The following is a 27,590-nucleotide window of genomic DNA, read 5'->3' as shown; positions in this document are numbered from 1 at the left end:
ATTTAAGGACTATTTCCAGATTAGAAGCAATGCAGTAAAAACTTTGCAAAATTTTTTTCTATAAAAGCAAAGTGTGATGCTAGTGATGTGTCTCTGCTGTTAGTATTTGTCCACATACATGTGGTTCCTACTTTCTGTCTCTGTGGAGAGCATTAGTGGATTTGTGGGTCCTCCACAGTTCATTCCTAATGCTGACTATGGTCTAGAGAAGCAAGAAATAGAGAAAATAAGTCTTTGATTTGAATTTAATTCATATTCCTAAAAATTCATAATAACATGATAATGATATTTCAAAAATGTTCTTTTTCAAAAAGTGACGAGTGTTTGTATGCTCAAAGTGCAATCACATCATCTCATTTTTACATGAGACACTTCTCTTTAAAGATATACAAACATGAGTAAAACTTTTAGGTTTTAAAAATAAGTCACAATAGTCTTTTGCCTGAGTTTCGTTGCTGCCCAGAACACCTTCCCCAAAGGCATCTGCAAAAAGCAGCTGGATTATTTTATTTCTCTTGGCTCAAGAAATCTTTCACTTGTACCTTCTATTGAAAGTTTCTTATCTTTCCATTTCTTGTGCATTGAGATTCATCATTTCTCTTGGCATTCACCGAGTCTCTTTGAGTTAATAATCATCAGCTCAGTTCTCATACAGGATTTTTCTCACCAAACTTAGCTGCTTCCTGAACTGCACCCTAAGAGCAAGTCCTGACCTGACCCAGCCTGGCCCAGGCTCCTGGGGCACCATGTACCAGCCCACAGGTCTGTATGGGAGATTAGATTTCATTATTCTACATTGATAGGCAGCTGTGGCTATGCTCTGTGGCCTTCTCTCCTCCCTATTAATAATCTGAAGAGGGACTGGGCACTTGGGGAACGTTCTTCCATAGAATAGCCTACAAGAGAAAGAGGGTGGGGCAGGGAAAAAAAGTGAGCTACAGACTTGAAGTCACATTGTCTGGTTGGGTACCTGCTCTTTGTGGCCCTTCTGAGTGACTCGTGCCTGTCTACCTCTTCATTCAAATATTCAAACAATTTCTACATGCCTAGCATAGGTCATGGTGAATCAGCGAAATCTACATCATTAATATCAATGTTATCATATGGTACATACCGTCCTGCAATTGAGAAGCATTAAAGGTTAGCACATATGGATGTATCATGGTATATCCAGAGAACAGGCAACATGACTTAGTCATTGGCAATGGAAGGATATTTCCTGTTTCCAACTTTTCTTCTGTTTCCAACTTTTCAGAATTAATAAGCAGTGTTTCAGTGAACAAAGTGGTTCACACCTTCTTGTGCATATATGTGCAAGTTCCAGGTTTTAAGTTTTTTCCCCAAGATATTAAGTTTAATAGATAAAAGCTATTTGTCTCCTTTGGGCACACACACACACAAATGAATATTTGAATAGTTGTATGTGTCTGCAAGATATACCCCAAACCGATAACCTCTAGAAAACTAGGGACCAGATTTGGGCTGGGAATTATGGCTGAAAAGGACTTTACCCTTATCTGTAATATTTTAACTGTTTTAAAATACAAGGCAAACAGATTCAAGTCTTATTTGTATAATTTTAAATGTTTTCAGGGCAGGAATAGAGGTGCAGACGTAGAGAATGGATGTGTGGACACAGTAGGGGATGGGTGAGATGAATTGGGAGAGTAGGACTGATACATATACACTGAAAAGTGAAAGTGTTAGTGTTTCGACCCTTTGCGATCCCATGGGCTGTAGTCCACCAGGCTTCTCTGTCCATGGACTTTCAGAAAAAATACTGGAGTGGGTTGCCATTCCCTTCTTCAGATATATACATGACCATGAGTACAACAGATAGCTGGTGAGAAGTTGCCGTATAGAACAGAGTTCAGCTCAGGGCTCTGAGATGACCTGGAGGGCTGAGATGGGGCAGGGGTGGGAGGGAGGCTCTAGAGGGAGGAGATTTATGTAAACATATAACTGATTTACTCCATTGTACAGCAGAAAGGAACAAAACATTATAAAGCTATTATGCTCCAATTAAAAAAAGATAAAAATTTAAAAAGTGAAACAAACTGCTTAGTGAAAATGACTTTTCTTCCGCTTTTATTCAATGTGGGAAGTGGAGCAGCTCCTCGTTGGTCGCCCCCATGCCTAACTCCAGCCAGAAGCCTTGCTGGGTGTGAGGTGAGGCAGTCAGGGGCTCGGCTGCCTGAGCTGCTGCTGAAAACGCACGCGGATCTGAAAGGCCATCGCCCAGAGGCAGCGGCACAGCCCCCTCCTGGGTGGTCACAAGGCTTCCTCTCCACCCGCGCTGCTACCCAGAGCAACTGCAATATGGGAACTCTAATTTCTCTTTGATTGAAAAACATCACAGATGATCATATTTTGAAGACCTTCCTTAGGATCTGACTGTACTGATTACGATGATGAAAGGAACGCCTACAAGTGGAGTTACACATGGGAGGGCAAATCAACAACTGATTGAAACATGATAAAGTAGTTGCAGAATGTACACTTTAAAAAAAAAAAACAGGAAGCATTTCTAATCCCTTTGATGAAAAATATTTCACTGGGATTTTGCTTTTTTAAGTTTCCTCTCTTTTATGTTTCTTTCACTTTCCTGTCTCAACTCTTCCCTTTGAAAACTCCTGAACATTTTCTTTATGTACTGCTGCTGCTGCTAAGTCGCTTCAGTCGTGTCCGACTCTATGCGACTCCAAGGACGGCAGCCCACCAGGCTCCCCCGTCCCTGGGATTCTCCAGGCAAGAACACTGGAGTGGGTTGCCATTTCCTTCTCTAGTGCATGAAAGTGAAAAGTGAAAGTGAAGTCGCTCAGTCGTGTCTGACTCTTCTCGACCCCATGGACTGCAGCCTACCAGGCTCCTCCGTCCATGGGATTTTGCAGGCAAGAGTACTGGAGTGGGGTGCCATTGCCTTCTCCATTCTTTATGTACAGATGAACTAATTTCCCCCCTTCCCCGACTTTTAAATTATAATACATAGAATCTTAGGATACTGAGTTGTCAAATTAAGGAATTGTGGGCAGAAGAAAGCCTTGTCTGTATGTAAGCTTTATTTTGAAGTTTTGGGAGGAGACTTATTATCTATGGACACTGGAGTAATTTAAAGATATCAAACTTGAATAGGCAGAGTCCTCTCAAAGTTAAACTTTATCTACTAAGGCAGTGAACATGACAGTTGTACGTCAGAGGTAGCGTGTGTTGGGATTGGAACTGCTCACTCTTTAGGGGGCAACAGGTAAGAGAACATTTATGTTCCTCAGCTACATGGAAATGAGGACAGGTTTGTATCTGCTTAAGGATGCACTATGCAGTCTTCTAAAAATACTGCAAATGGGCAATACAAATTATACTGTAATTAATTGCATATACCGCTATTGTCATTTATTCATAGTTCTTAACTGGATAGAAAAGTTATGATGTACTTGATCCTTGCGAACATCAGATTAACCTGATCTATTATCTTCAGGAAAAGTTATGCAATTAAGTGTATTAAATAGGCCAAAGACAGATACGCAGTTTTGTATTTTGAGTGTATTACAGGTTTTCCTAACATATTTAGTTTGACCCTTCTGATACAAATGCCACTTTTTTCTCTTGGGGTAAAAGCTGAGAATATTTGAGTTGAATTAAAAGAAATTTGAAGATTTGAAAAATGAATGAAATGATAAGTTTAAAATATCTTTCTTTATTAAATTTGAAAATCGTGAAGTAGATAATTTTTTCAAGAAAATTAAATTATCAAAGTTAACTGAAGAAAGTATGAAGAAGTATGAAGAGATTACTAAGCTTGAAGAAACAGGAAACATTATCTAAATACTATAAAGATTCCAGTGTCCTCGGGTCTTCTTGAATTGTGTCTATTTAACTCTTGAACTGTGAACTGAAAATTTTATCTAAATATTATAAAGGTCCCCATGTCCTAAGCTTTTACTCTTGAACTTGGTCTAAAGAAATAAATGGTCCTTATGTTAGAAAAATTGTTAAGATGAATAATAACTAGTAGCTAACATGTAGCTACCAAATCTCAAATGATCAAAACCAACAAAAATCATATTGAGAGAGAAAAAGAGACTATTCTGATTCATAAATAATGCAATTCTAAATAAAAAATGAGCAAATAAAATCTAAAGTGTAGTTAGAGAATAATTCACTATCAACAGGTTTAGCTTTTAGTCCCCACAATTCCAGGAATATTTACTATCAGGGATGTTATTAGTACAATGCTTTCAAGAAGAGAAAACATGGGATATAAAACAAATAAATTCAAAATCAATTCTGACTGCATACCTCCAAAAAACTTCTTAAAAAAGAAAAAGAAAATGACTTTCCCCATACTAGAAGGAATATCAAACAGACAACTAACACCATAGTATTTAATGAAGAAATACTAGAAGAACACTCCATTAAAGTTGATCCAATTTAAGATATCTGATACAAGCCCCATCATCTCTTGCATTGCTCAATTTTGTTGTGAAAGATCTGGAGCCTCCCAGGAATGAAGACATGAAAGAGAAATGAGAGGTTTAGATACTAGAAAGAAAGAGACTGAAACAAACCTTTTGATTGCCTACCTAGAAGCAAGAGATTCAAGCTAAACCAATATTTGAAATTACTAAGAGTTCAGAAAGGTTTTTCTTTACAAGATACCAATTCAGAAATCCATAACCGTCGTCGATCTAGCTACGAAAAAGGTAAAATTAGAAAAACCTTTATTCACAATAGCAATAAATATGTGATACCCAGGGTGTCCCCAGTGAGAAACACAGAATGATAAGAAGTAAGCTACATATAACCTTTTACTGAGAACTAGAATAAGAGCTGAAAAAAGTAGAGACCTAAATACCACAAAGATGACAGATATTCTCACAACAACATATAGGTTTAATGCAAGTCTAAATGAAATACTAACTGACTAATTTGGCACCTTACAAATGATTTTAAAGATTTCCTAGAAGAATAATTGTTTAATAATAGTACTGACTCAATGGACATGAGTTTGAGCAAGCTCCAAGAGATGGTGAAGGACAGGGAAGCCTGGCATGCTGCAGTCCGTGGGGTTGCAAAGAGTCAGACACAACTGAGTGACTGAACAACACTTTAAAAATAAGAGGAATGCTATCAAGATGGTGGAAAAGCAAGCCCTGGATCCTCCTTCCCATCAAGATACAGTGACTGAACTACAACACAAGAACAATTCGGCTTCTGCCTGGAGAAGAAAGGAAAGGTCTGGACCACAGAACACTATTCTGATTTTTTTCTGTCTAATGCAGTGGCTTCTGTCTAACCTGTCTCATCACATTCTAGATGTCTTCAGTTCAGCGCTCAGTCCTGTCCGACTCTTTGCGACCCCATGGACTGCAGCATGCCTGGCCACCCTGTCCATCACCAACTCCCAGAGTTTACTCAAACACATGTCCATTGAGTCAGTGATGCCATCCAACCATCTCATCCTCTGCTGTCCCCTTTCTCCTCCCATCTTCAATCTTTCCCAGCATCAGGGTCTTTTCCAGTGAGTCAGTTCTTCTCATCAGGTGGCCAAAGTACTGGAGTTTCAGCTTCAGCATCAGTCCTTCCAATGGGTATTCAGGACTGATTTCCTTTAGGATGGACTAGTTGGATCTCCTTGCAGTCCAAGGGACTCTCATGAGTCTTCTCCAACATCGCAGTTGAAAAGCATCAATTCTTCGGTGCTCAGCTTTCTTTATAGTCCAACTCTCACATCCATACATGACCACTGGAAAAACCATAGCTTTGACTAGATGGACCTTTGTTGGCAAAGTAATGTCTCTGCTTTTTAATAAGTTGCTCAGGTTGGTCATAACTTTTCTTCCAAGGAGTAAGCATCTTTTAATTTCATGGCTGCAGTCACAATCTGCAGTGATTTTGGAGCCCCCCAAAATAAAGTCTGTCACTATTTCCCATCTATTTGCCATGAAGTGATGGGACCAGATGCCATGATCTTAGTTTTCTGAATGTTGGGTTTTAGGCCAACTTTTTCACTCTGCTCTTTCACTTTCATCAAGAGGCTCTTGAGTTCTTCACTTTCTGCCATAAGGGTGGTATCATCTGTATGTCTGAGGTTATTGATATTTCTCTCGGCAGCATTGATTCCAGCTTCTGCTTCATCCAGCCCACCATTTCTCATGATGTACTCTGCATATAAGTTAAATAAGCAGGGTGACAATATACAGCCTTGATTTACTCCTTTCCCAATTTGGAACTAGTCTGTTGTTCCATGTCCAATTCTAACTGTTGCTTCTTGACTTGCATACGGATTTCTCAAGAGGCAGGTCAGGAGTTCTGGTAGTCCCATCTCTTTGAGAATTTTCCACAGTTTGTTGTGATCCACACAGTCAAAGGCTTTGGCATAGTCAATAGCAGAAATAGATGTTTTTCTGGAACTCTGTTGCTTTTTCAATGATCCAACAGATGTTGGCAATTTGATCTCTGGTTCCTCTGTCTTTTCTAAATCCAGCTTGAACATCTGGAAGTTCATAGTTCACCTACTGTTGAAGCCTGGCTTGGAGAATTTTGAGCATTACTCTGCTAGCATGTGAGATGAGTGCAATTGTGCAGTAGTTTGAGTTTGCCTTTCTTTGGGATTGGGATGAAAACTGATCTTTTCCAGTCCTGTGGCCACTGCCGAGTTTTCCAAATTTGCTGGAATATTGAGTGAAGCACTTTAAAAACATCATTTTTTAGGATTTGAAATAGCTCAACTGGAATTCCATCACCTCCACTAGCTTCATAGTGATGCTTCCTAAGGCCCACTTGACTTCGCATTCTAGGATGTCTGACTCTAGGTGAATGATCGCACCATCATCATTATCTGGATCATGAACATCTTTTTTGTATAGTTCTTCTGTGTATTCTTGTCACCTCTTCTTAATATCTTCTGCTTCTGTTAAATCCATACCACTTCAGTCCTTTATTGTGCCCATCTTTGCATGAAATATTCCCTTGGTATTTCTGATTTTATTGAAGAGATCTCTAGTCTTTCCCATTCTATGGTTTTCCTCTATTTCTTTGGATTGATCACTGAGGAAGGCTTTCTTATCTCTCCTTGCTATTCTTTGGAACTCTGCATTCAAATGGGTATATCTTTCCTTTTCTCCTTTGCTTTTCACTTCTCTTCTTTTCACAGCTGTTTGTTAGGCCTCCTCAGACAACCATTTTGCCTTTTTGCATTTCTTTTTCTTGGGTATGGTCTTGATCCCTGCCTCCTGTACAATGTCACGAACCTCCATCCATAGTTCTGCAGGCACTGTGTCTATCAGATCTAATCCCTTGAATCTATTTGTCATTTCCACTGTATAATCCTAAGGGATTTGATTTAGGTCATACCTGAATGGTCTAGTGGTTTTCCCTACTTTCTTCAATTTAAGTCTGAATTTGGCAATAAGGAACTCACAGTCAGCTCCCAGTCTTGTTTTTGGTGATTGTATAGAGCGTCTCCATCTTTGGCTGCAAAGAATATAATCAGCCTGATTTCAGTGTTGGCCATCTGATGATGTCCATGTGTAGAGTCTTCTCTTGTGTTGTTGGAAAAGGGTGTTTGCTATGACCAGTGCTTTCTCTTGGAAAACTCTGTTAGCCTTTGCCTTGCTTCATTCTGTACTCCAAGGCCAAATTTGCCTGTTACTCCAGGTGTTTCTTGACTTCCTACTTTTGCATTTTAGATGCCTAGGGAACACAGAAAACAAAGACAGCAGTTTGAACTAACACAAAGGTCAAAAAAAAAAAAATGTACACAGACACACAGACATATAGATAGACAGACAGATACATACACATGTCCTATAACTAACAAAAACTACAAATAACCTAATTTTTAAAATGAACAGAATTTCTACAAATAGACACTTTTCCAAAGAAGACATACAAATGGCCAACAGGAACATGAGAAGACACTCATCAGGAACTTGCAAATTAAAACCACAATGAGATATCACTTCATTCCTATTAGAACATCTATTATCAAAAACACAAGAAGTAACAAGTGTTGGTGAGGATGTGCAGAAAAGGAAACCATTGTGCACTATTGATGGGAATGTAGATTGATGCAGCCACTATGGAAAACAGTTTGGAGATTCCTCAAAAAATCAGAGATAGAACTATCAAATGATTCATAAAGTCCATTTCTGAATACTTATCCAAAGGAAACAAGAACAGTAACTCAAAAAGATAGTCTCACACCCATTTTCACTGCAGCATTGTTTACAATAGCCAAGACATGGAAGCAACATAAATGTCCACCAATGAATGAGTGGATAAAGAAAATGTGATATATCTATATCTATCTGTGTATATATAAAATATATAAATGAACCATAAGAAGGAGGAAATTTTTCCATTTGCAACAACGTGGATGGACCTTGAAGGCATTATTTTCTTTGAAATAGTTTAGACAGAGGAAGAGTAATACCGCATGATCTAACTTGTATGTGGAATTAAAAAAAAACAACAACAGCAAAAACACTCCCAAACAAAAAAACTGAGCACATAGATACAAAAATAGACCAGTGATTGCTGAAGCAGGATGTAGGAGGTAGACAAAACCGATGAAGGTGATCAGAAGATGCAAAGTTCCAGTTAAAAAATAAATAAGCTCTGATACAGCATGGTGACTATAGTTACTAATATAGTTAGTTGTATATTCAAAAGTTACTAAGAGAGTTGATCTTAAACATTCTTATTGAAAGAAAAACTGTTTGTAACTATGTGTGGTGGAGGACATTGACTAGACTAATGGTGAGCATAACACAGTTGTACATACATTGAATTATTACGCTGTACATCTGCAACTAATGTAACGTTATATATCAATTATATCTCAATAGGGAAAACAAACAAACAAAAATGGAAACTATCAACTTTGGGTTACTTTGTGAATTATCCCATGTGAGTTAAACTGATGGTGTGAAAGATCATAATGAAAGCATTTTGAATTAAAGAAAACAAATTTGTTCTATAATATGCTAATGGTATCATAAAGCTGCTACTGCTGCTAAGTCACTTCAGTCGTGTCCGACCCTGTGCGACCCCATAGGTGGCAGCCCACCAGGCTCCCCCGTCCCTGGGATTCTCAAGGCAAGAACACTGGAGTGGGTTGCCATTAAAGCTAGAATGATTAAAAAATATTCTTGTGTTAAAAATAAAAGCAATTGAGCCAAATAGATGGCAATAAAATACATTCTAAAATGGTAAAATTTATAATATATACTAAATAAACCACTACATAGAATTTAAAAAAAGGAAAAGATTAATTTGAAGTCAGAGAAAACTGGCTATTTAAATGCAAAGTAAGAGTAAGGGAATATCCTCACTTTCTAATATGTATCAAAATAACAGCCAGGTATATTTAAACTTTAAATGTTAAAAAGCAATCAAATAGTGTTAAAACAAATACAGTTAAAAGTCATTTGATTTCTTAATGGTAAAAACTTTCCTAGCATAAAGCTGTGTAAAAAGTCAGGAATGTTAAGATTGAGAGCACTTTCATAAGAATTGAAAATGTCTATATAACAAGACATATTATAAATAAGATTAAAGAAAATAACTATAAAGAATGGTTCTGCACAGTTAAGCTTAACATTTAAAAAGTTAAAATCCATTAATAAATCAAGTTTATGCATCAGTACAAATAAGCAGCAAATAGCAGAAAGGAAATATAACTACCTTCTAAACTATGTGGGGAAAAGGAAGTTTCATTTCACCCTTAATCAGAGAAACAGAAATTATGGCAAATAAACTATATCCTCCTCATAAAATTAACAAAATTTAAAATTGTTAATATTAACAAAGATTCAGAGAGTTACTTGAACTCACTGGGAGTGTAATTTGGTATATCCTTTCTAAATAGCAATTTTGTATGGAGAGTCTTTAAAATGTTCCCACTTCTCACTTAGTGATTCCACTTTACAAAATATACACTCATGAACTAAGTGGGGAGCCATGTACAAAGATTAAGGTATGAAGATTTCAGTAGTAAACGTAGAAATTATAGCAAAAGTTGGAAATAATCCAAATATCCAACAACAGAGGAGGGGTTAGATAAATATGGCTCAGTCCATTTAAGTAAAAAATATACAACCATTAAGATGTTCTTGAAGAATTGTAACAGCATTGGGAAAACACCCACAATATAACTTACAGTTATAGAACTATATGATCAACACATTCTGCAGTATGATGTAAGTTATATTTGAAATATTTGCAGAGAAAATGAGAAATCAAAAATATTAACAATAGTTAGAGATTGATTGCAGTTTTAATTTTGCTCTTTGCTCGTCTCTGAATTTTCCAAACTTTACAATAAATATGTAGCACTTTATGACTGGAAATAAGCTATTTTAAGAAATACATTCCTAATGGTGGATTAGAAGAAGGAAAACCTACTGACCTAGTTCTTAGCTGTGGTGATCATTTTGAAGCTTGAATGACAATAAAAACAGCTTATAATGAGCTTCAAAAAAGAAAGACGCTCCTAGATTTTTCTTTGATCATATTAGCAGCTTGAAAATATTCCCTAAATTAAGGAATGGCCCATGGCAGTTCACCACACCAATGCAAGTCCAGATTAATTGTGCTTTGATTGTTCTTTTCCTCTTTGGTCTCACCTGATGATGTGGGTTGCTGCCATTGGTTTGCTGAGCCTGAGATAGTCTTTGAAGCTTTTGTTTGAAGGTCTCTGAGGCTGCTATTTCTACTGGTTCAGTTGTACACTCATGCATTGGTACTTCAGATCTATTACACTGAATGGAGAGCCTGTTATAAAAGTAGAATTTTATGAGAGGTTGTAACAAGTTTTAATGATCAGGTGTGACACTGAGGAGAATCTTGTTAGAAAATGTTAAGTCGGTTATTAAATCTAATATAAAAAAAATAACAACAGAGTAGTTCAGCTTTTTCTCTGTGCTCTCTCTCTCTTTCAACGACTTAGTTGATATGGAGCTAATTAACCAACAAGAGGAACAAAACTTCCATTCCCTTCCCTCTTGATAATCTAGAAATGTAAAGAAGTTCAGGGATGACTACAGAAAATCTCCCAGGTCATCCTGTCCAGGTCAGACACTAGGGGTAAGTGCAGACATGTGTTTATTACCAACATAGCTAAAAGAGCATAGAGTAGAGTAGTTTACGGCCAGGCATATTTCGTTTTATACAACTGCATTTAATTTCATTCCCTCATTCAAAAACTATTTAAAGTATCTTACCATCTTGAGTTATTGCAGACAAAAAAGACTTAAAAAAAAAACAAGAGAACTCCCTGCTCATAGAGAATTTATGTCTAATGAACAGACAAATACAATCATTTCTGACATAGTGCACTTATTTTTACAGAATGCAATTACAGTATAAGAAAATAAGTGATTACTCTGTGGTACACTGCACTTGTGTGTTTACGGGGCCGACACTTTCTGGTGAACAGAATATAACACAATGACATTTTAAGAACCTTTAGCTCTGCATGTTGCTGTTGTTCAGTTGCTCACTCGTGTCTGACTCTGAAACCCCACGGACTGCAACATGCCAGGCTTCCTGTCCTTCACCAACTCCCAGAGCTTGCTCAACTCATGTCCACCAAGTCATTGATGCCATCCAACCATCTTGTCCTCTATCATCCCCTTCTCCTCCTTCCTTCAATCTTTCCCAGCATCAGGGTCTTTTCTAATGAACCAGCTCTTTGCATAAGGTGGCCAAAATATTGGAACTTCAGCTTCAGCATCAGTCCTTCCAATGAATATTCAGGATTGATTTCTTTTCCGATAGACTGGTTGGATCTCCTTGAAGTCCAAGGGACTCTCAAGAGTCTTCTCCAACACTACAGCTCAAAAGCATCAATTCCTCAGCATTCAACTTTCTTTACAGTCCAATTCTCATATCCATACATGACTACTGGAAAAACCATAGCTTTTACTAGATGACTGCTGAAAAGTAATGTTTCTGCTTTTTAATATGCTGTCTAGGTTTGTCATAGTTTTTTTTCCCAAGAAGCAAGTGTCCTTTAACTTCATAGCTGCAGTCACCATCTGCAGTGATTATGGAGCCCAAGAAAATAAAATCTGTCACTGTTTCCATTGTTTCCCTACCTATTTGCCATGAAGTGATGGGACAGGATGCCATGATCTTCATTTTTTGAATACTGAGCCAGCTTTTTCACTCTCCTCTTTCACGTTTATCAAGAGGGTCCTCTTCACTTTCTGCCATAAGGATGGTTTCATCTGCATATCTGAGGTTATGATATTTCCTCAGGCAATCTTGATTCCAGCTTGTGCTTCATCAATCCAGCATTTCACATGATGAACTCTGCATATAAGTTAAATAAGCAGGGTGACAATATACAGTCTTGATGTATAAAGTTGTATACAGATGTATAGAGTTCTTTCCCAATTTTGAACCAGTCTACTGTTCCATGCCTGGTCCTAACTGTTGGCTTCTTGACCTGCATACAGGTTTCTCAGGGGGCAGGTAAGGTGGTCTGGTATCATGTCTTTAAGAATTTTCCACAGTTTGTTGTGATGCACACAGTCAAAGGATTTAGCTTAGTCAATGAAGCAAAAGTAGGTGTTTTTCTGGAATTTTCTTCCTTTTTCTATGATCCAATGGATATTGGCAAGTCCTAGCTTTGCATAGGGCTTACAATTCCCTTTTTTTCATCTTATCTCCACAAACACTACTCTGGGAGTAGGAAGAACAAGTTATCTCTGTCATCAGGTGAAAAAAACAAAGTCTTAGAAACATTCCCCGAGGCCACTCACTGGATAAGAACAAGACTTCTTTGTCTTTCTGTCCCAGGTTTAAATGTCACTAGAACAAAGCTAGTGGAGGTGATGGAATTCCAGTTGAGCTATTTCAAATCCTAAAAGATGATGCTGTCAAAGTGCTGCACTCAATATGCCAGCAAATTTGGAAAACTCAGCAGTGGCCACAGGACTGGAAAAGGTCAGTTTTCATTCCAATCCCTAACAAAGGCAATCCCAAAGAATGCTCAAACTACCGCACAATTGCACTCATCTCACATGCTTGTAAAGTAATGCTCAAAATTCTCCAAGCCAGGCTTCAGCAATACGTGAACTGTGAACTTCCAGATGTTCAAGCTGGTTTTAGACAAGGCAGAGGAACCAGAGATCAAATTGCCAGTATCCGCTGGATCATCGAAAAAGCAAGAGAGTTCCAGAAAAACATCTATTTCTGCTTTATTGACTATGCCAAAGCCTTCGACTGCGTGGATCACAATAAAATGTGGAAAATTCTCAAAGAGATGAGAATACCAGACCATCTGACCTGCCTCTTGAGAAACCTGTATGCAGGTCAGGAAGCAACAGTTAGAGCTGGACATGGAACAACAGACTGGTCCCAAATAGGAAAAGGAGTACGTCAAGGCTGTGTATTGTCACCCTGCTTATTTAACTTATATGCAGAGTACATCATGAGAAATGCTCGGCTGGAGGAAGCACAAGCTGGAGTCAAGATTGCCGGGAGAAATATCAATAACCTCAGATATGCAGATGACACCACCTTTATGGCAGAAAATGAAGAGGAACTAAAAAGCCTCTTGATGAAAGTGAAAGAGGAGAGTGAAAAAGTTGGCTTAAAGCTTAACATTCAGAAAACTAATATCATGGCATCTGGTCCCATTACCTCATGGGAAGTAGATGGGGAGACAGTGGAAACAGTGTCAGACTTTATTTTTTTGGGCTCCAAAATCAGTTCAGATGGTGACTGCAGCCATGAAATTAAAATACGCTTACTCCTTGGAAGGAAAGTTATGACCAACCTGAGTAGCTTATTAAAAAGCAGAGACATTACTTTACCAACAAAGGTCCATTTGGTCACGGCTATGATTTTTCCAGTGGTCATGTATGGATGTGAGAGTTGGACTGTGAAGAAAACTGAGCACCGAAGAATTGATGCTTTTGAACTGTGGTTATGGAGAAGACTCTTGAGAGTCCCTTGGACTGCAAGGAGATCCAGCCAGTCCGTCCTAAAGGAGATCAGTCCTGGGTGTTTATTGGAAGGACAGATGCTGAAGCTGAAACTCCAATACTTTGACCACCTCATATGAAGAGTTGACTCATTGGAAAAGACCTTGATGCTGGGAGGGATTGGGGGCAGGAGGAGAAGGGGACGACAGAGAATGAGATGGCTGGATGGCATCACCGACTCAATGGACATGAATTTGAGTAAACTCCGGGAGTTTGTGATGGACAGGGAGGCCTGGCATGATGGGATTCATGGGGTCGCAAAGAGTCAGACACGACTGAGTGACTGAACTGAACTGAATGTCTTCCAACATTGGATAATTAATTACTCCTTGTGACACTTCATACTCCATTTTAAGAGACCCATGTTATCAATCCAACCATCCATCAATACCTCTATCATGCATCCACTCATTTTATTATTCAGTCCATGAGTATTCAGCAAATATTTATTGTGCATTTATCATACTGAGATGCTGCTGTAAATTCTGGTAATACAACTGGAAACAATAAAAGTTCCCTCCCCTGATGGAGTTTCCATTAAAGCGAACAAAGTGAGTATATAGAACATCAGATGCTGATGAGATACTTTTGAAGAGAAATAAAACAAGGGAGGGAGTTTGGGAGTGTCAGCGTGGGGACAGGGGATAAAATGGTAAATAGGTAGTCAGGCAGGGCCTTAAGGATGAGATGACATCTGACTAGACCTTTTGCGAGTATTTAAGAGGTAAGCAGTCCAGCCATGCAAAGAGGCGGTCTAAGGATACCAATTCTTTAAAGTAAAGGTTTTAATTGTGAGATTGGGGGCTACGGCTTAGTCCTATGGTGAGGAGGGAGGAGCAGAACCGGAGAACAGAGGTGTGGAGGGGAGAATGGACCTGGAGAGGTTCCCAGGGTGGTTCAAACACGCAGGAGTTTTCTAAGTCATCTTACAATGTTCAGTCTTTAGCTTAAAAACAATGCGAAGCTAATGGAGGGGCTTAAGGCCTACAGTAAGTTTGGGAGAAATGAATGCGTGAGGAATACCATCTTATTTTGTTTTTTTTTTTTAAAGATCAGCCAGGCTTCTGTGGCCAAAAGAAATGCAAATAAGAGCATCAATCTTGGAGTTCTAACTATGAGAATGGAGGGATCTGGAGAAGATTTCAAGTATGCAATAAATCCAGCTGACTAATTGTCAGAGTTTAGTGTTACTCTGCTAGGGAAAGGTGAAATAAATGGCTTGAAGATGACAGATGAGTTGCTACCTGATTTCTTTGCTTTTATTTTTAAATTTAAATTATTTGTGCTATGTTGAAGATATACATCAAGATAATAGCCAGGACTTCCCTGATGGCGCAGTGGATAAGAATCTGCCTGCCAGTGCAGGGGACATGGGTTTGATCTCCGGTCCAGGAAGATTCCATATGCTTCTGCGCAGCTAAACCCCATGCTACAACGACTGGGCCGGAGAGCCACAGCCTGTACTCCACGGCAAGAGAAGCCGCCACGATGAGAGCCCCGCACACCACAACCAAGAGCCCCCACTCACCGCAACCAGAGAAAGCCCGCAAAAGCAGCCAAGACCCAGCGCAGCCAAAGAGAAGATGAACTGGAGTTAGCCAAATTCTCTAACTTTATGAGTCCGGTGATAACCACCTGCTAGGTAAGTGTGGTACAGGTGTAGGCATGGTATCTAATTTCCAGGTCAATATGTATTTTTCCTTTCAGAGAGCTATAAAAATAAATGAAATTACACCAAACTATAAAGTGACAAAATGACCACACAAATAGGGTCTAGGATTGAGACATAATATGATAGATGTCTGAGAAAAGTTTAGGGAATTACAGAAGAAATTAACAAATTAATATCAATTTGATTAAAGTGATCTATTTTTACACTTCTGGTAGATAAAATAAGAGTGCATGGATTATTCTGGCTGCTTTCCTCCCAAAAGTTTCATGATCATAAGCCCATGGAAATAGTGCCTCTTTCTGTATCTTCTGGAGTTTTAAATTATAAAGAAATAGTGACTTCAAACTTTCAGGTCATGATGACTTTTAAAAGGTCATCTTTAGGCTGGTACTCAGGTGTGTGATGGATGATCTCAGTTACCAGGGTGATGGGTGTCCTTTGAGTAGCCCTCTGGAACACAGATTGGCATTCTGAATTTTGCGGATTAACAAAATTCACAACATTTAATGCAACTGTTTTACTTGGGTGAGTTTATTTTAATGAAGTATTAAACATATAGGAAAATGCACATATAGGGATATTGACTACAGAATTTTAGTGGGGGGCAAAATTTGAAAAGAATCAAAATGTTAAGGGATTGCTTCTAAATTATGGCACTTCTTTATAAGGATGAGAGTGTGGTCATTGAAATGATGGAAGCTACATGTCAAGTTGCTTCAGTTTTGTATGACTCCGCGACCCTACGGACTATAGTCCACCAGGCTCCTCTGTCCATGGGGTTCTCTAGGCAAGAATACTGGAGTGGGTTGTCATTTCCTACTTCTGGGGATCTTCCTGACCCAGGGATTGAACCCACCTCTCTTTTGTCTCCTGCATTGGCTGGTGGGTTCTTTACCACTAGCACCACTAATGACGGGACAAATGCTCTCTATTTAATGTATATGGAAAAAAGAATGAAAATCTGTATCTACAGCCTAATTCCTGATTTGGTAATACTGAAATGTGAACAGCATATGGTTGTGAGTGATGGAATGTGTCTTTCTTTTCCTTTTTTAAAAGAAAATATTAATTCTGAATTAGGCTTTCCGAAGTAAACCAATGAAAAAGAAAGATGTTGGAGAAAGTTATTCAAATCCTAATATTAAAAATCTGTCTGAGGTCTTCAGCTGGGATAACTAAATGATGGAATGGGCCACTTAAAGGTAGTTTTGTCTCTTGTTCTACTTTAAAATTAAAGGTTGTTTCTAGAGGGGAACAGCATCTTACCCCTTCCGCTGCTGCAGATGCCCTGGGCTGGCTGCATAACCCCAGTACCAGGCTTCGGGTTGCCACCCTGCAGGAATCCACTCACCTGGCCCGTGCACAGTTAGCCACATCCTTTGGATTCATCTTGTCCAGGAGCCATTGCCTTCTCGCAGCTTCTTTCCTCCTACAGCGCCATTGGAGCAGGTTGTTTCTGAGGGTCTTGAGGATGAGTTTTGTATTGTCCTTTGCTGACATCTGCTGGGATGACCAACAGTACAAAGGGCATCAGATCAGCTTAAACGTGATCTTCTTTCCTTACTTGGGTGGACTGGCCGCCATGAAAGTTTCTGAGATTATTTCACTAATTTTTATGTCCACAGAAAAATCATCTTACTTCCGTCCTATCTGAACTTCTTCACATTCTCTCTCTATTCACATACATATAATATCTATTTCCAAATTAAATACCCCCTAACTTCCACAATAACTCCTCTTCTGGAATGTGGAATTCTAAAGCTAAAAGAGAATGTGAAAGAGAACTGTGTCTATGGATGCTAATTGGAGGGATTCTTTGGAAATTTATTTCCAGAAAAATGCCTATAAATTAAATTTTCCGTAAAAGTTCAGTGGATTCACAGGCCACCTGAAGTCCATCCATGGACCCCACATGTAAGTCAAAAAGAAACAAAGTAATGAGAAGTTTTAGAATGTTCAACTCTTGAAATCTAAAGTGTAATAACAAAATGACCACATGGTGTCAGTCTAACATCGATAAGTCCTATTTTCCCCTAGGTGGGAGGATCATATGCTAATAAACCTGAGAATCTGAGTTAATAAAGTTTAGTACAGCAATATCCTCTGAAAATTATTTGGCAAGATTAAGGCACTTGACTTTGGTGGACCATTCATGGTAAAGAGATCATGAGGGAAAATTGTCCTCAATAAAGGTAATTAGTCAACAGCTTTTACTATTTGGAATTTGAGAGTGAGACCAACTGCATGGAGAAACTGATTTCTACTAAGAGATTTCTGGAAAATCTTAAATGCTCTCTGCCTTAAAAGTATCCTATTTCTCTTTGTTATTACCATGAGCTGAATTCTCTTCCTGCATATTTATAGTTTTCTTTAAATTTTTTTTGAAAGTCAGCTGTAAAGTCTAGTTTTATACTGGCTCCAGTCAAAACTGAGATAGTAATCTTTCTCTTTTGTTTTTACTAAGGAAAATATACTTGAATTTTAGTGCCGAGGAAAAGACATGTTAAAAGAGAAAACTTATCCTGAAATGCACTAGCAACTAGAGGCCTCATTGCATCGTTTTTTTTTTTTTTTAACCAAATGAGAGTTTTTAAATTTTTAATCTGTATCTATTTCCGATGACTCTCCGCTCTTATTCCTCAGATATTTTCTTACACGTAGTACCGGTCAGTGGCTTCGGATTAGACTCTGGCCCATTGTCTCCAAAAGGTTTTATTAAAATCTACAGTGTAAAGTATAAGTATATTGAGAGATATTTAAGGTTGAGCTTGCCACTTCTTTAATCTTAAATATTGTAATGTATGAAAGGAGTAGAATCTGTGGTCTTCCTGATGGGAATGTTTTTTTCATTGCCGTAGCTCTCACTGATAAGACTTATGAATAGCTTGGTACATTGCGTTAAATGTTACCTGGATGCAGTTCTCAACCACAGGATGAGGCTTCTGGTGGGACTCGCCCTGAAGACTAGATAAGAAACACACTTGGCAGATGTCAAAGTTGAGACACTTCAGACAGCGGTATCTGCCAATTAAAGTGGAAGTGTGACTTACATCACTATTCATAGGTGAGCAAAGAAAATATTAGTCAGAAGAAGGAGCATCCTAAGATAAATAAGAGATATCTGAGGATCTGAGCTATTGAGTGAGTGTACAGTTAGATCTTCTTTTTATCATTCATTTTATTTTGTCATTTTTATAATATGACATTAAATGAATATAATTTTGTCAACAAACTATAGTAAAGAGGCCTGATTTATCCTCTCCCCCACCAAAAAATACCAAGTGTCTTTTATACGCATGGGACTGTGTGCAACAACTCTTAGGATACACTCTGAAGTCTGCGGCCACATTTTGGGTAGCTGCACAAAATGTTCGAGCAATTTCAATGTAATTGCCAACTTAAAGAAACCTGGGAGATTTCCAAAAAGTTAGAATTCTAAATTCTCTTGATAATTTGTGAGATGTGATGATATTGGGCCTGCATTCCTGTGTGGTATTGGGGAAAATAAAATCATAGATAAAATAAATGTGTCTAAAATAAATGTGTCATTTTTTAGAAATTTGCATGCAGGAAGGAATACAGTGAAGAGTGGGAGTTCCCCATCAGCCAAGGTCCAAGTCCAAGTGAAGCCGCTCAGTCCTGTCCAACTGTTTGCGACCCCATGGACTGCAGCCTACCAGGCTCCTCCGTCCATGGGATTTTCCAGGCAAAGGTACTGGAGGGGGTTGCCATTTCCTTCTCGAACAGCCAAGACTGAGTGACAAACACAGCCAAGTTTGTTAACACATCAGCTCTGCAGACTCTCTATTATGAACAGTTACAATCTTAAATCACCTGTCAGAGGAGAGGAGATCTTGAGACATTCTGCTAAGGAAGGGTGTCTCTAGGCACTCAGGGAAAATGTCGTGCTTTTCAGGAGCGTTGCTGGTGAGACCACACAATCAAGAATTAGCAACTTTCAAGGATGAATAGGATCATACCATTTGTAAAATATCAAGGATCTATACTTTTTCCAAAAAAGCTTTTTATTTTGTATTTGGGTATAGATGATTAACAATGTTGTGACTGTTTCAGGTGGACAAGGAGTCAGACATACACATACATGTATCCACTCTCTCCCAAACTCCTCTCCCAACAAGCTGCCACATAACATTGAGCAGAGTTCCCTGTGCTATACAGTAGGACCTTGTTGGTTATCCATTTTATATATAGCAGTGTGTACATGTATCTCCCAAAAGTGAAAATCGCTCAGTTGTGTCCGACTCTTTGCGACTCCATGGACTGTAGCCTGCCAGGCTCCTCTGTCCATGGAATTCTCATTTGTATCATTTCTTTTTAGATTCTGCATGTAAGGGATGTCATACAATATTTCTCCTCTATCTAACTTACTTCAACTCAGTATGACAATCTCTAGGTACATCCATGTTGTTGCAAATGGCATAATTTCATTCTTTTTAATGGCTGAATAATATTTCATTATATATGGAATATATATATAATATTCAATTATATATATAATATTCCATTATATAAATAATATTCCATTATATTATATGTATATATGCACACAAAATATCTTTATCCATTCCTCTGTGAATGGATGCTTAGGTTGCTTCCATGTCTTGGCTATTGTAAACAGTGTTGCAAAGAACATTGGGGTGCATGTAATCCTTTTGTAACATGTTTTTCTCCAGATATATGCTCAGGACCAGGATTGCAGGGTCATTTGGTAGCTCTATTTTTAGTTTTTTATGAAACCTCCATACTGTTCTCTATAATGGTTATATCAATATGCATTCCCACCTACAGTGTAGGAAGGTTCCCTTCTCTATCTATACCTTTTTCCCGATATTTTAACTGATATTCAACTACAGATTCTGTGACATAAAGTTGTGTCTTCCCCATCAGTGGCAACAATGGGCGAGGGCAAAGTGGCAGCTATTCCTTTAGGACAGTTCCTCCCTAGCATCTTCCCCTCATTTATATACTCGTCTTGCCCCAGAACAATTTTCAATTCCTGTTTCCAAAGTTACAAAAGTAAAAACTATGACAAGATTCCTATACAAGTTTTGTATCTTGATGCAAAGACATGATGGGGAAGCTTGAGGTATACTAACTAGCAAAATTAAGTACTGTGTGATGAAATGCAGAGTGAGAGGCATGGAAAATAAATGCAGGAGGAGAGAGAGGCGAAGACACCCGGGGATGGGATGGTCTGATTAGCCTTCATGGAAGAAGTGAGGCTTGTGCTGAGTGTAGAACGCTGGGTGGGAGATTAAGGTGAAGGAAATCCCAGGTGGAAAGAAGAGGAGGTATGAGGTAATGCAGACTGGGGTGAAGAAGGGTTTAGAGCTTGTCAGATCTATCAGACCTACAGATAACTCTGGAGAACAGAGGAATAAAAAGTTGGAATGTTCCTGAGGCCAGATGGCAGACGGGTTTTTGAACAAAGTCATTGGAAGGCAAAGCAGAAGAAATCAAGGGCCATGAGGCCAGCTCTCACGGCCCTTGTTCACTGCTGTCCCTGACACCTAGACTCACAGTGGGGGTATTAATAGAGTGTTGAAGGGCTATCACAGTAGCATAGAAAACATTTTTGAGCCCTCACTATGCAGCTGGCAGGGGACATGCATTGACATAGTTAATCCCCATGAAAGTTCTTTAAGGGAAGGCATTCTTATTGTTACCCTCATTTGAAGAAACTGATTTCTTTAAATCAGTTCTTAAAACTCAAAGACATCTTAAGCAAACACACAAAGTTACACGATGACTTGGTAATGGTTTAATTAGGCTTTGAGCCCAGGGATACCATCTGAATGGAGAGCCAGCTATTTTAACCCATGTAATAGACCACCAAGGGGAGATTTCCCTGGTGGTCCTGTGGCTAAGACCACACACTCCCAATGGAGGAGACCTGGGTTCAATCCCTGGTTGGGGAACTAGATCCCATGTGCTGCAACTGTGAGATCACATGCTGCAACTAAAAGATCCTGTGTGCTGAAACTAAGACCTGCTTAAACCAAGTAAGTAAACGATAAATAAATACATGTATATACAAGGGCTTCCCTTATAGCTCAGTTGGTACAGAATCTGCCTGCAGGGGCAGGAGACCTGGGTTTGAATTCTGGGTTGGGAAGATCCCCTGAATAAGGAAATGACAACCCACTCCAGTATTCTTGCCTGGAGAATCCCATGGACAGAGGAGCCTGGTGGGCTACAGTCCATGGGGTCACACAAAGTCAGATACAACTTAGCAAACTGAACCACCAAACCACCACCAAATGTATATATAAAATAGAATACCAAGGCAGGAGACTTGGTTAGAGTCACATGTCACTATTACAAGATGACCTTGAAACAGAAACTTAAGTTCATTGAAGATACCTGGCACATGGTAGGTTTTCAATAAGCATTTATTGATTGAGTTAAATGAATGACTTCGTTTCTTCAGGGAGGAAAATGGGGCTAGTAAATCCTGACCTCTAGGCCTTGTAAGAGTGTGAAGTCGCGCAGTCGTGTCCAACTCTTTGCGACCCCATGGACTGTAGTCACCAGGCTCCTCAGTCCATGGAATTTTCCAGGCTAGAGTACTGGAGTAGGTTGCCATTTCTTTCTTCAGGGGATCTTCCCGACACAGGGATTGAACCTGGGTCTCTCGCATTGCAGGGAGACGCTTTACCGTCTGAGCTACCAGGGAAGCCGAGGCCTTTGTAAAGTTTTACAAAACTTTGAAAATTATTCAACATGCGTACTCGGGGAGACGTGATGTGTATAACATGAAGTATTTTCTACTAAGATGATTTGATAAGCCATCTGTACTGGCTGCTTTATTTGACTTTACTGTATGGTTGCAGTTGATTCCTTAGGACAATATGGTGATCCTAACCTTGGCTTATTTCCTCCATGCTCTGAAACTACCGACAGAGGCATGAGAAAGGGTGCAGTGTGGATGAGCTGGTCTGTTGTTGATGCTTTTACTCACAAAGGACCACGTTATTTCCCCCAATCTCATTTCAAACTTATATGGCTATTCAGGAGTATAAGTGTGACACATCCTGCTAAAATTGGACCCTCAGTTTAGGAACAATCTCTGGTCTTTCCCTCCGACTTTAGGAGGCCAAGTCTTGCCTCTTCTTGCTAACTCCAGATCTGTGAACACTTCTGCTTAAGATGACTTTATGACTCTCACTGAAACTAAAAGCCTTGATGCCATAGCTGGGGTTTTCTGAGAGTCAAAACCACAGGTTTAAGGTTAGACCTGTAATGTATTCAAGCACTTTCTAATAAGCTCAGATGATTACAGCTAAGAGAAGCCTAAGTCATCCTTTGATTCACCTATCCTTCTCTTGCTTACAAAGAAACTGTGGTCTAGAGAAGCTTGAGGTCATGCCCAGATGACTCGGCTGCCTGCATATAGGAGAACTGTACATTGCCTTAGATTTCTAGGAGGAAAGATGGGTCACACAGAGGCATTTCTAAAAAGAAGTTTAATCTTACTCTTAGTAGGTAGGGACACAACCTAAAACTTACAATATGGCATATTTGGCCCCATGCTTTTGCTATTTTTTTTTTTTTTGAATGACCTAAGCAAGTCATTCACATTCTAAGACTCCTTGAAAAAATAAAAATAATAATACATGCTTTATGTTATACATAATGATTTTGAAAAAAATATGTCAATGTTAAAGTTGTATTTTATGTAACTGCAAAAACGAATTCTGTCTCTGGCCCAGTACAGGACACAGTGTAACCGCTTATGTAATGCTTGTTTATTGAGTAAATGATTATGATATACTTGTAATAAGAAAAATCATATTAATGTTTTCCCACTGCCCAATTAAAAAAAGAATTTACTTTTCATTGTAGTGTGGATATTTCTTTGGTTTAGCTTGCTTGGTTACCAACAGTTGGGGTCATTGGTATGTTTTTTTGTTTCAACTTGTGTTATTTGTGAAGAATTTCTATGAGTGAAATTTCATTGTGTCCTCAGAATTCTCTGCAAAATCAATTCACTTCCTCAGCAAAATTAAAACCTGATTTCCAGTTCTGAGTGAGCTCAACAGACCTATTTTATATCAGACGTATTTTATGTCACTTTTCCTGCCCCTTCTGCGCATACCCCCTTTTAAAACCAGTTTTGAGTTCCCAGGTTGTCCTAGCTCATCAGTTCCACCACATCACTAGCCCCTGTTATACCTGTGTTCATCCACCATGGTGATGGTCACCCACTTGCCTGGCCCTTGCTTGCTGGCTTCCTTCTCTCTCCCCATCTTTAATAATATCTCAAATTTTACTTCTTTATTGTTTTATTTAGAGGAAACCTACAACACCCTTTTCCTAAGATGGGATTTTGACTGTCATCTCAAAACCATGGAAAGATCTGAATTTCCTATGTCCAAACCTAGCTTTCAAATCTGCCTTTTCCTCCAGGAAAAGAGAAGCTCTGACATGAGCAGCTCCCATAAAGCCTCATCATTTCTTCGGTTTCAAGGAATGTTCTCAGTTGTCCGCACAAGGAGGCAGCAGAGCATCACGGTTGCAGAGCAGGGACTCTGGATTCGGGCCGCAGTCTCAGCCACTTGCTAAACATGTGAGCTTAAGCTTAGGTTACTTAGCTTCTCTGCTAAAAAATAATAATACCGCCATTAGGCATAATAACACCATTTTTATATGGAGTTATAACGTTTTCCACAAATGATCCATGTGAACCACACAACCTAATATTTGTTGAACATTTAGCAAGCGTAAACAAGGTCCTATAGCACAGGGAATCATAGTCAATATCCTATGATAAACCATAATGGAAAAGAATATGTAAAAGAATGCATGTATGTATAACTGAACCACTTTACTGTACAGCCGAAGTTAACACAACCCTGTAAATCAATTATACTTCAAAAATATTTTTAAAGAACAAAAAATGTAAACTATTGTTATTGTTATGGTTAACTATAAAATATTTAAAAGAGTTTTGGTAGCAAAAGGCAAAACATTTTCCCTTTAAGGAATAAAAACATCTAGTGGTCTGAATGTGTGTCACTAGAACTTAATATTCCATTAATTATAGAAAGCAAAATAAAATATAGGCAGGATCATTCATACAGAAAATTATTATCCACCCCCACCAAATTAGTTGAGTTCTAAAAGTGTGAGTTAGACAACCAAAAGAATCTGGAGAGAAGAAGCTCCAACTCTAGATCCATTTGGAGAGTGATGGTCTGTGTAACAGTGATGAGTGACTGTACCTCAGTCCTGTGATGGGAAAGTTCCTGCAGATTCTACAGCGAACAGGGTGAGTGGCCATTTCAGTGGCTGACAGTCGGTAGCAGGTTGGGATCCATAAGAGGATGGGAGGCTCAGACTGCAACCAAGACAGGAATTTCTCTTCTTTGATTACTGGGCTCAACACCTGAAAAACAGTGGCACAGTCAAATATGTGTCCAAGCAGGACTGCAGTCTCTTGAAGAGATAAAAATGTGTTTTCATCTTCTCTTCTGGCTCTGCTTCTGTTGACTCTGCTGAAGAAGTTTATCTCATGCAAAGGTGAATTAGGTGAATTTACCTCCTGAATTAGGTTGTCTGGGATGCGTGTGGAGTAGTAGGTCTGTGATTGAAATGGGTCAGCAGCTGTGTCTGCCCCCAGTTCCCAAGGACATGTGCGTGGCACTCACCCCTTGGAAACAGCTGCGTGTAGCACTCTCCACAGAGCACAGAGCACGACTTTCCCCAACGACAGTTGGAATCTACAAGAAGCAAGAAACCCTGTGTCAGTGATTAAGAAATGGAGAAGTGGGTGGCCGCTAGTCACACCTGAGCAGTGGCACTTATGGCCAAAGAGTCACACATATCTGGTGTCTGAGGCTGGATGAACTGTTTCAATTAGGCAAACAAGACGTGTGTGGATTTTGTGCAGTGTATGAATAGAGACAAAGAATGAACAAGTGGGGAGAAATGGGGCTGGGACGAGGAGAGTAAGAAGTTCTGGCAATGAGGGCAATACAGGGAGGGCTTCCATGTTTCTCTTGTGATCCCAGTTAAATTATTTAACCTTTCTTTGCCGTTGGACTGCTGGGACGAGGAGAGTAAGAAGTTCTGGCAATGAGGGCAATACAGGGAGGGCTTCCATGTTTCTCTTGTGATCCCAGTTAAATTATTTAACCTTTCTTTGCTTGGACTGCAGGGAGATCCAACCAGTCCATCCTAAAGGAAATCAGTCCTGAGTATTCATTGGAAGGACTGATGCTGAAGCTGAAACTCCAAACCTTTGGCCACCTGATGTGAAGGACTGATTCACTGGAAAAGACCCTGATGCTGGGAAAGATTGAAGGCAGGAGGAGAAGGGGATGACAGAGGATGAGATGGTTGGATGGCATCACTGACTCAATGGACATGAGTTTGAGTAAACTCTGGAAGTTGGTGATGGACAAGGAGGCCTGGCGTGTTGTGGTCCATGGGGTCTCAAAGAATCGGACATGACTGAGTGACTGAACTGAACTGAACTTGCCCTCGTTCACCTACGAGTTACATATAACAACGATACCATATTAAAGTTCAGGGCAGTTTTAAGGAAAATCATTTCAAACACACATCATCTCATTTTAATAAGTGCCAATTTTTGAGGCCGGGCTATTATTATCCTTGTTTACAACAAGAAATAATTGAGATCTGATATTTTGCTCAAGGTAAAACAAACAAACAAAATAGATTTGAATTACTATACAAATGAGATCTCCCTCCAAGACTCTACTCTGCTGAGGGGTTCTCCCAAAGCTTTGTCACACCTGGACCTGATATGTATTCCAGTGGCTTGATTTAACACTACCTCACTCAGTGGTTTCCATCTTTCACTCAGCCACATAAAGGAGTTTAACTAAGGGACCGAGAACACCCTGTGACTGCTGAGATGGCCAGGGACTTGGCCCTGACATTAACTATATGCACAGATACACGTACCTGTCACCTCCATTTATGCCCATTTGGTCACGTGTCCTAATTTCATGTCTGATGCCTTCTACAGCAGATTGTCAGCAGGCATTGCTCCCAAGCTCAGAAGTAATTTCAAAGACCCCCCTGCTGAGTCCATCAACTCGAATAAACATTCTTCTAATCAGGAAAGTGGCACTTAGAACCACTTTGCTGACAATTAGCCAGGCAGAAGTCAACAAACATTTGTGTAATCGTGACAAGATGGCTTGTACTTTAAATTAATAATAACCCCATCACCAGCTGAACTAAACATGATGTGTTATTTGGCTTTTGTCTGAAAAAATAACTCATTACCCCTACTTTGGCCTGTGAATACTGATGAACTAACTGAACCGCTTATTTGGATGGTATCTTGAGCCCTGGAAAAGAGGTTTAGCCTCATTTGTACAGTAAGGAAAGTGAATCAGAGAGGATCCACTAGCCAGTTCTGGGATTCTGATATCAGTCAAAAGAAAATTTACTTCTGTTGTGGGTTTTAACCTACATTTTTGGCTCTTAAGTGTGTGCACAAAGATTTTATGCCCATTTGACTAATTTCTTGCAGATAATCTAAGGAAGAATTAAATGTGGCTAGAGGGCCTGCAGCATAGGCAGAACAGCACTTGAAATGATAATTAGGGTTCTCGGGGGAGGGGGTGGGATCACACAGAGGGGCCCCGGAGTCTTCTATGGGAACCCATCTCGGTGTTCTTAATGGAAGTCAATGGGATGATAATTTACTATGCAAATCTCCAGCTTCCTAACAGCTTTCTCAGAAGCCTACTGATGCATGAGGGGGAGACAGCGCAGCAGGAGCTGCCATTTCAGCAGCTCGTTGACCTTGGTTGAGCCTGAAACAAGGGCAGATTTTTAGGGCCTCTTGGGTGGGGAGCCAGCCTGGGGCCAGCTGTACTAGTGAGGAAGTGGCATAGGATTTCAGAAGGAAGATGCCCCTC

The 27,590-nt window shown here is 39.4% G+C and overlaps 1 protein-coding gene across 1 annotated transcript in view; it reads right to left on the bottom strand.

The window, feature by feature from the left end:
- Positions 1 to 27,590, bottom strand: part of DYTN (dystrotelin) — a 73,900-nt gene that overhangs the window by 23,136 nt on the left and 23,174 nt on the right. Inside the window, 4 exon segments of the mRNA XM_065928926.1 lie at positions 17,021 to 17,169; positions 18,579 to 18,690; positions 24,915 to 25,078; positions 25,341 to 25,412. Coding sequence (XP_065784998.1) covers positions 17,021 to 17,169; positions 18,579 to 18,690; positions 24,915 to 25,078; positions 25,341 to 25,412 — 497 coding nt within the window.

The sequence above is a fragment of the Muntiacus reevesi genome, chromosome 3 (assembly GCF_963930625.1).
Source record: "Muntiacus reevesi chromosome 3, mMunRee1.1, whole genome shotgun sequence".
Classification (NCBI taxonomy): Eukaryota; Metazoa; Chordata; class Mammalia; order Artiodactyla; family Cervidae; genus Muntiacus; species Muntiacus reevesi.
This window is presented reverse-complemented; position numbering and strand designations above follow the sequence as displayed.